The sequence below is a fragment of the Poecilia reticulata genome, unplaced genomic scaffold (assembly GCF_000633615.1).
Source record: "Poecilia reticulata strain Guanapo unplaced genomic scaffold, Guppy_female_1.0+MT scaffold_131, whole genome shotgun sequence".
NCBI classification, from domain to species: domain Eukaryota; kingdom Metazoa; phylum Chordata; class Actinopteri; order Cyprinodontiformes; family Poeciliidae; genus Poecilia; species Poecilia reticulata.
This window is the reverse complement of record NW_007615014.1, coordinates 637,636-647,039: the sequence shown is the minus strand read 5'-3', so window position 1 is coordinate 647,039 and position 9,404 is coordinate 637,636. Positions and strand designations below refer to the sequence as shown.

General features: G+C 46.9%; 1 protein-coding gene across 3 annotated transcripts; it reads left to right on the top strand.

Moving 5' to 3' along the window:
* Positions 1–223: 223 nt before the first annotated feature.
* Positions 224–9,193, top strand: LOC103459879 (neuronal acetylcholine receptor subunit alpha-10-like). Of its 3 annotated transcripts, none has more exons than XM_017303008.1 (7): positions 224–625; positions 984–1,228; positions 4,733–4,878; positions 4,946–5,100; positions 5,275–5,521; positions 5,592–5,877; positions 7,896–9,193. In XM_017303008.1, the coding sequence occupies exons 2-7, from the start codon at positions 1,018–1,020 to the stop codon at positions 8,549–8,551; spliced, it is 1,701 nt and encodes a 566-aa protein (XP_017158497.1). In that variant the 5' UTR covers positions 224–625; positions 984–1,017; the 3' UTR covers positions 8,552–9,193. The 3 variants fall into 3 exon arrangements, with proteins under 3 accessions (XP_017158497.1, XP_008400029.1, XP_017158498.1); XM_008401807.2 differs by having other exon boundaries at positions 225–625; positions 1,142–1,228; XM_017303009.1 differs by lacking the exons at positions 224–625; positions 984–1,228 and adding an exon at positions 1,987–2,124.
* Positions 9,194–9,404: the final 211 nt, after the last annotated feature.

The following is a 9,404-nucleotide window of genomic DNA, read 5'->3' as shown; positions in this document are numbered from 1 at the left end:
CTAACGTCACATACTCCGTCCTTCAGCAGCTGGGAAACTGGATCAGAAACTCCAGAACCTTCAGCTGGTTCTGGTCCTGGTTCTGGTTCTGTTCACAGCAGGAATCTTTGATCTTCTGCTCTCATGAAAATATTTTCTTTTGTTTTTCTATTTTAACATTTTAATGGAGGAATATTAAATCAGTTCAGTTTCTGTGGAAACCCAGCAGAGCTGCTCCTGACCAGCAGGGGGCGACAGTAGAGAGGAAAAAAAATTAATTGGAACAGGAAAAAACCTCCAGCAGGACCACAACCGGGTCGGTACCAGAGGCCGTCTGACCCGACTGGAGGTTTGATAGAGCAGAAGAACTGAACCAGGAGAACTTTCTATGTTACAGTAAAAAGTTAACAGCAGGAGACATAAAACGATTAGGTGATGGCAGCATCATGACTGCTGATGCCCCGCCTCCAGGAGGGAATCAGCCAATCGGAACACAGAGCAGGTGTAGACATAACTGAGGAAACAAAAAGTTAAGAGCTGGAATMACAGCAGATAATGCAGACTGGAGGGCAGTAGGAGAAAAAGTCAGCTTGTCTTCCTGCTTCACCACATTTTGMCAAACCTCTGCAGACTCTGACTGTGACAGGTAGGTTCTACAGGAAGTCCCACTTCCAGAGCTGCATGATGAGCATATTGCTGGGTTTTCTTAGAAACTTTTTAATCTMATYTTAACAATGAAATTAGCTTTTTGCACTGATAACCAGGATCARCTGGAATGAATAGATGAATGAACTGAACTGATGAACTGAAYTGATCTGAACTGAGCATGCTCAGACAAAAATCTTCACCATTTTGAATCGGTTCATCTGATTCAATCGTGAAACAGATGAACTGTAGTCTGTCTTCTGGTTCCTTTAACTGGGTCAAAGAGGAACTGACTAATGGAGTTTTGGGTCAGCAGACCCAAAACTGACTGATGGAGTTTTGGGTCATCTGTCCTCCAGGCACGGTGGACGGTGTCCTGCAGAGTTTTGTCCTATGGTGCAGAGCAGGTGGAGCACTAACGACTCCTCATACATCAGAGACCAGARCTCTACTGCACACGCTCAGACCTTCATCACCATCCTCTGCCTCAGCCCCTCCCCCTCCCTCTCCTCCTCAGTCTGGACCCACTCCATCTATCGGATCAGAACCAGGATGGAGCTCTGCTGCAGAACCTCGGCCGTCCTGCTGCTGCTGCTGCTTCCAGGTAAGAACAGTTTAATGTGGGTCTACGCTCGGGTTGGACCAGAACCAGAACCGGAACCTCTACTGGAACTGGTTTCGGAACTGAGACACAAAGTTCTGATGCTTTATTCTGAGAACAGAGCCGGTTCTGTGGAGGTTCTGGACGGACAGAGTCCATCACGTCCCACCTGGAGGACAGAAGTCAGGACMTTTACAGACTGGTTCTGGTTCTGCTGGGMAGTGAGACGTAGTGGAATGGGAAAGAAACGGACCAGGACAGCATGAGGTAAAGGTTGTAAACAGTCAGAGTGAGGCAGAATCTCCCGGTCTGGTCCAGATTCCAGCARCTTCTGAAGCATTAGAGAAGAACTTCAGCAGAACTTTTTCTCATCAGAACCAAAACCTTCAATCTGGGCTCACTGAGCTGATCCAGCAGAACCAGAACCAGAACCTGTCTGGAGGTTCTCCATATCCTCTCTGGTTACATTTATTCAGTTCTATCTGGCTGCTTTGGTTTTCTGTGACCCGGTTCTGGTCCACTAGTCTTTTCACACTAGTCCCCAGTGTGGGCGGAGCTTAGCCCGGCTGGTGATCCGGTAGAGGCAGCATCATGCTGAGGGGGGAGATGCTTATGGACATCAAGAGTTTTACTGGAGAATCGAATCATAAGAGACAGAAATAAACAACCAGAACATTCCAGTTCCAGAGTTCATCAAATGTAACGGAGGGACAGGAGGAACTGGCTTACTGTGAAACCATNCTCTACTGCACACGCTCAGACCTTCATCACCATCCTCTGCCTCAGCCCCTCCCCCTCCCTCTCCTCCTCAGTCTGGACCCACTCCATCTATCGGATCAGAACCAGGATGGAGCTCTGCTGCAGAACCTCGGCCGTCCTGCTGCTGCTGCTGCTTCCAGGTAAGAACAGTTTAATGTGGGTCTACGCTCGGGTTGGACCAGAACCAGAACCGGAACCTCTACTGGAACTGGTTTCGGAACTGAGACACAAAGTTCTGATGCTTTATTCTGAGAACAGAGCCGGTTCTGTGGAGGTTCTGGACGGACAGAGTCCATCACGTCCCACCTGGAGGACAGAAGTCAGGACMTTTACAGACTGGTTCTGGTTCTGCTGGGMAGTGAGACGTAGTGGAATGGGAAAGAAACGGACCAGGACAGCATGAGGTAAAGGTTGTAAACAGTCAGAGTGAGGCAGAATCTCCCGGTCTGGTCCAGATTCCAGCARCTTCTGAAGCATTAGAGAAGAACTTCAGCAGAACTTTTTCTCATCAGAACCAAAACCTTCAATCTGGGCTCACTGAGCTGATCCAGCAGAACCAGAACCAGAACCTGTCTGGAGGTTCTCCATATCCTCTCTGGTTACATTTATTCAGTTCTATCTGGCTGCTTTGGTTTTCTGTGACCCGGTTCTGGTCCACTAGTCTTTTCACACTAGTCCCCAGTGTGGGCGGAGCTTAGCCCGGCTGGTGATCCGGTAGAGGCAGCATCATGCTGAGGGGGGAGATGCTTATGGACATCAAGAGTTTTACTGGAGAATCGAATCATAAGAGACAGAAATAAACAACCAGAACATTCCAGTTCCAGAGTTCATCAAATGTAACGGAGGGACAGGAGGAACTGGCTTACTGTGAAACCATGAGCTTTATTATTATTTATTACTGTTATTAATGATATAATAATAATAACAGTATTTATTATATTAATATTAATAATAGTAAACATTAATAATAATAATAATAATAATAATAATAATAATAATAATAATAATAATAATAATAAAATTATTATTATTATCCAGTGATGATGGATTATTATGGGATGCTAACGGCTGAGGTCCGCCCAGGTTAGCATTAGCTTGGTGTCTAGATCATTTCAGAACCAGATAATCGGAGACCTGGACCCGCTGTTTGTCCATCCAGCAGAACCAGAGTTTTCTCCTCAGTTCAGACAGAAACAGGAAGTTGGTTCTGGTGATTTCATTGGACCCAGGATTGTCTCTCTGAAGCTGCAGAAAGAAGAAGCGACAGACAGAGAGCCTCTGATCAGACTCGCCCACTGCGCCTGCTGCGCCCGACCCTCTTCACGCCWCCTGACGCATCAGATTCACCCAGTTCTCCTTAATGAGTAGATAAATAAAATGTTTCTTTAAGTTATTGGTAATTGTTGGGTAAAARTTGTGACTTGAGGAATAATCATGATGATGATTTGTGAGGCGTCACCTGATTGGTTCCCCTAAAGTCAGCTGAACCAATCARATGTTGGGGYTTATTAACRAGGCAGCAGCAAATATTTCATGATGTAATGCAGCACAAATAAATGTTTATGGTGACTACTTTGATCTGTATCTGATTCAGATTGTGATTTGGTCCTTAGATTTAAAGCGCACGCTGASTAATAAAGGTTAGAAATGAGGTAAACAGAGGGACGTTGAGCAGGAAGTTGATCTAATCTGGAGGTAAATAACCCCAGAGGCAAGACGGCTGCCAGGGAGAATCAGCCTAAACAAGGTAAATATTTAGCCCAGAGAGACATGGGAGGCGTCCTGTCTCAGATTATCTCCCAGACGCGCTAAAGGCCGCCAGGTTCTGACAAACATCCCCAGCTGGTGCAGATGGTGGGCCAGAACCGGGCCAGAACCAGGTCCAGTAAGCATGTCCATGTTTGTCCAGAGCAGCAGCGTCTCCTGTCCTCAGGAATCTGAAGGTCAGCGCCGCAGCAGCCGCTCCTTTTTAGTTCAGCAAGCTGCTGCTCAACTCAATGAAASATGAATCGGACCAGAACCGAGCCGAACAAGAACCCAGTTCAGTTCCAACAGCCACAGAGACTCACTGGGTTTTATTCCTGTTTTCATYAGAACCACGGCAGATTMATTCATATTCTAGTTATAATTCATCTGGACCTCATTTCATTGGAACCCAGCAGCTTTGGGCTCACAACAGAACCTCAGCAGGCCCACCTGGTTTTGCTGCTGATTCTGCTGCTGGTTCTGCTGCTGGTTCTGGGCCGTTCTTGGATTTTATTCCTGATTTATGGATATGCAGAGTTTCCCTCCACCCTTATGAGGAAGTTCCTCTGATCAGAGGGGGAGACGGGAGATCAGGTTCTGATGGATCACCTGCAGGGTTCTCTCATCTGATTGGTCAGCAGCTGCAGGCATCCAACCAATAAAAACATAAGTACAGAAATGTGAACTCATAAAAAGAATGCTAAACAACTTTAAWTTCTAAAAGAATTGAATCAGATTCTGAGCCTGTTYCTCATTAATGAATGGATTAGTGTAATCCTCCTGTTCCAGATTTAGGCTGAGGTGATGATCAGGTTAATTAAGGAGGGAATGCATCAGCTGCARCAGGAAGCGCTGCGGATTACAAATGATTCACAATCAGATCAGAGGACAGAAACTCCTGGAAACAAGTTTAACGTTTGAAAAGAGAAATTAAAGAAACATGAGAAAAAGTTATAGACCAAGCATTTCAGCATGAATAATCCAGAATAATCYGGTCTGCAGGGTGTTTCTCGGCCCATGGCCGCTTCGCCCAGAAGCTGCTCAAGAACCTTTTCTCCAACTACACCAATGCTCTGCGGCCGGTGGATGACACTGACCACGTCATCAACGTCACGCTGCAGATCACTCTGTCCCAGATCATCGACATGGTAACCACGACGCCGCCATCTGAACGCGCTCGGCGGCTCCCCAACCTCACTGCTCCGTTCTCTGCAGGACGAGCGGAACCAGATCCTGACCACCTACCTGTGGATCCGCCAGGTGTGGATGGACGCCTTCCTGAGCTGGAGGAGCGACGAGTACGACGGCCTGGACGCCATCCGCATCCCTAGTCACTACGTCTGGAGGCCCGACATCGTGCTCTACAATAGGTGGGTGGGGCTACTATAGGATGGATAGTGCTTGTGGTCTTCAGGCCCTTGTTTCCTCCAGGTTTAACCCTTCCTTGTCTTTAGTGTGGATGATGAGTTCTGCATGTGGGAGGAGTTACATTAGGTGGGCAGGGCTTGTGATTTCCTTGAGGTTTAACCCTCGCCTCTCCGCAGTGCGGACGATGAGTTCTCCAGCTCCATGGAGACCAACGTGGTGCTGCGTAACGATGGCCAGGTGACGTGGGACCAGCCGGCCATCACTAAGAGCTCATGTTCGGTGGACGTGGCATTCTTCCCTTTCGACGTTCAGCAATGCCACCTGACCTTCGGTTCCTGGACCCACAACGGGAACCAGATGGACCTGTTCAACGCATTGGACAGTGCCGACCTGGCCGACTTCGTCCCCAACGTGGAGTGGGAGGTGAGAGGTCACCGGCCACGTTGCTTGCTGCCCAGCTTGCTGTGACCAACCTCTGGCCCCTGTCYCGCAGGTTCTGCGCATGCCGGCCAAGAAGAACGTGATCCTGTACGGCTGCTGCTCGGAYCCGTACCCGGACATCACCTTCACGCTGCACCTGAAGCGCCGCGCCTCCTTCTACATCTTCAACCTGCTGCTGCCCTGTATGATGATCTCCTTCCTGGCGCCGCTGGGCTTCTACCTGCCCGCCGACTCGGGCGAGAAGGTATCGCTGGGCGTGACGGTGCTGCTGGCCCTCACCGTGTTCCAGCTGCTGGTGGCTGAGAGCATGCCGCCATCCGAGAGCGTCCCACTGATCGGTGAGGAGTTTTCTCTGTCCTGAACCTCAGCAGAGGACAAAYGTCTGACAGCAGGATTCAACATGTCTGCTATCAAACATCAACATAAAACACAATTAAGATAGATTACCTTTGGTTCCAATTAAAGGCACATTAATGACTCCATCATTCAAGATATCCTAAGCATAGATATGCGATGTTAGATTAGTGCAGATGAATGATGACTCAGCAAAACTAACTTATAGATATCTGGAATTCTGACTCATCATAATTTGTTATGTCTTCGATTGAAGTAGATATTTTTAATCTAGATGGTTTTTCTATTCCAGATATGTTGAATGAATATTCTGACTAGCCAGGAAACGTCACTGATAATAATTCTCTCTAACTGCCCCAGATTTACATAGCATTTAAAGTTATTAGAGGTCAAATATTGTTTTAAGTTGTTCAATAGCAGCACTTTTATCTCTTCTAAGCAATTTAAGCTAATTGTTTGTGTTTTTTGGAAAGAATAAACAATAAATTCTTTGCGGACTTAAGCAGCCGTCTCTTAGATAACTAGAATGTAATTATAGATTAAACTGATTTAATGTTAAAACTGCCTGCCATACAACAAAAATAAGTAKGTTTGGAGTGTTTTATTCAGAAATGATCTCAGGTAGAAATGTTAATATTTCTCTCTGGTTTTTATATCTGCAGGAGAAATAAATATGAAAATGAATGTGATGCAGTGAGATTATGTACATTTCTATGATTCTTTATTAGATAAAAAAAAAGCAATTTTTTTATTTCGCTTGTTGTTAAAGCTGCAGGCAGATGAAGCTGATGCTGCATGCAGGCAGAGATTTAATGTCAGCTTGTAACAATAAAACAGCTGAGTTTAATCACATTAATAATCACATTATTACCACTAACTAYCTCATTATTATAGGTCAGAATCAATTGTGCAGAACAGAAATGCTGCAGTTTTATCTAATAATCATATCTGGAGGCATAAAGTTATTTTCTCACTGAATCCTGTAATCTCTCTGAGGGAAGTTTTAATGAACAGCAGCGTTTCAGTCTGACTCCATGGAGGAAAYGACTTTCAGATAAACGGATAAAGCCTCCAGCTCTGCTGGGGGGTGAAGGCCTTGCTCCTAATTAAAGGATTTAGATTCCTGGCTGGGATCCACATCAGGTCGCTCCATCAGAGCAGAACCAGGAAAAGTTTAAATCCTGCTGAGTCAGCAGATCAGCCGTAATGACTATGGCAGAGCAATCAGCAGGAAGCCGGCRGGTCGATGCTTCCTGTCAGCGAATCCACCAATCACCGCTCAGGATCCGCCGATCCATTCAGCACCGGGCAGCTCCGGCAGCAGCAGCTTTAAATCCTCACACACACACCGAGTCACACACACATGCACCGAGTCTCACACACACATCGAGTCACACACACCTTGTCACACACACACTGAGGAGGGAAAAGAAGAGGAGCAGGCTGAAGTCAGGAACCGGTTCAAACTTAATAAATATTCAGCTTTAATAAATACATGTCTTTTTGACCTCGTTGCCATGGTGACGGCCATATGGATGAAATAGGAAAAATAATCTGTTTGTTAGTTAGCTTTGGTCAGGGTTGGTTCTGTTTAAAGGGGCAGTATCATGTAAAGTCAGCTTTCATCGTATTCTAATGTTTTTCCCTGCAGTGCTGGTTTGATTCTTTCATGTGTGAGAAATCCTTTAATCTCCATGGCAACCATTCAGCTGASCAAAATGCCTGGGTGGACCTAGCCCWTAACTTGTTAATAGAGGAGCCATATTGGGATGACTTCCTAGAGGCGGAGCTTCAGTGAGAGGAGGAGATTCTTAAAGAGACAGAGGCCAAATTTCAGGGCGTTAAATAAGGAAGTAGCATTTCTTTTAAGTTATACTTGATATTTTTATAATAATAGTTGCTGAGCTATAAAATGGCCCTATGTGTCTGGAGGACATGGTACTGGCCCTTTAAATCTGACCTGGTTCTGAGTCCAGATGGTAACCTGTCTGTGTCCCACCAGGGAAGTACTACATCGCTACCATGACGATGGTCACCGCGTCCACCGCTCTCACCATCTTCATCATGAATATCCACCACTGTGGCTCCGAGGCCCGGCCCGTCCCAAAGTGGGCGGAGCTCCTCGTCCTCAACTTCCTGGCCCGGATCTGCTTCGTCAGYGAGGTGGGGGCCAGCTGCCTGGGGGGGGCGCCGTCCAGGAAGCAGCCACTTTCCCGGCAGGAGTCCCACAGCCGGTCTGACGACAGAGGAAGAGGAGCCAGCTGGGATGTCAATGGGCGGGCCTGGGGGGGGCAAGGTGAGGAAGAGGAGGGTCCTGGGAGGCAGGAAGAGGGGGRTCAGCAGGCAGGAGGGCAGGAAACGGTGTGGAAGGAGGATCTGCTGGTCACCATCGACCACTCCGAGGAGAGAGAGGCAGAGCAGCCGGCCGGCGGAGCGACCCAGAGGGAGATCCGGGTCAGAACCAGGTGTGTGTGCCAGCACCAGCGGCTGCTGCAGAGTGTGGAGTCCATCGCTGGGTCTTACCAGGACCAACGCATTGCCCAGCGCCGCGTCGCMGAGTGGAGGAAGGTTGCCAAGGTCATGGACCGCTTCTTCATGTGGCTCTTCTTCATCATGTTCTTCTTCATGAGCGTCCTGATCCTGGGCAAGGCTGTCTGACGGATCCGACCAGAACATCTGGACGGATCCGCCGTGGCGACGCCATGAGCAGCGCCACCTCCACTCTGCTGAGGTTTCTCACCTTTATAGCTCATCAAGTTTGAAGTTTTTCACCATGTCTTGCTTCGTGACCTTTGAACCCAAACAGAACCAAGCAGAATCTTATCCCAGAACCTTCAAATGAAGTCTGGTTTTCTGGAAGTGAAGAATACAGTCACATTAAAATATCTGAAGCAATAATGTGTAAATATTTGAACCAGGARAACCTGGGTCCGGTTCCCTGCAAGTCCAAATGGCTCGTTTGGTTCTAGCTSGGTAATCTGCYGAGTCATTCATGGACCTGAGAACTTCCAGAACTTCCTCATGTTTGTTGATGATGTTTAACTTCAGAGGGTTTTCATTCTGATTCTTGAAACATTAAATGGCAACAGATTATCCGTTAATCTGATCATTTAGTGCTTTATTAAGGACATAAAATCATCTAAAGTCCTAAAACCTGGGAGCTTTATTTTGGACCGGGGTCGGTTCTGATTCTTTTACATTTTATCCACTTTATAAACCAACACTGCATGAGTCGCTCACTGTTCAGTAAGTATAATCAATCAGCTGAATCTGTGATTGTGTTGATTTAAAATAAATGATATTTATAATTATTCCCTGCTTCTGATTTTAATCTGTGACCCAATGAACTCTGGACCGGACGTGTTCGGTTCAGAACAGAGATCCAGAAYGGGAGGACTGCAGAGCCCTGTGGGGGATGACATATGAGTCACCCCCTGAAAGCATAAAATAAATAGAAGACAAAGCTAAACTAGAACTGCAAGCAGATATAATGGGTTCCTCGCCCAACTCC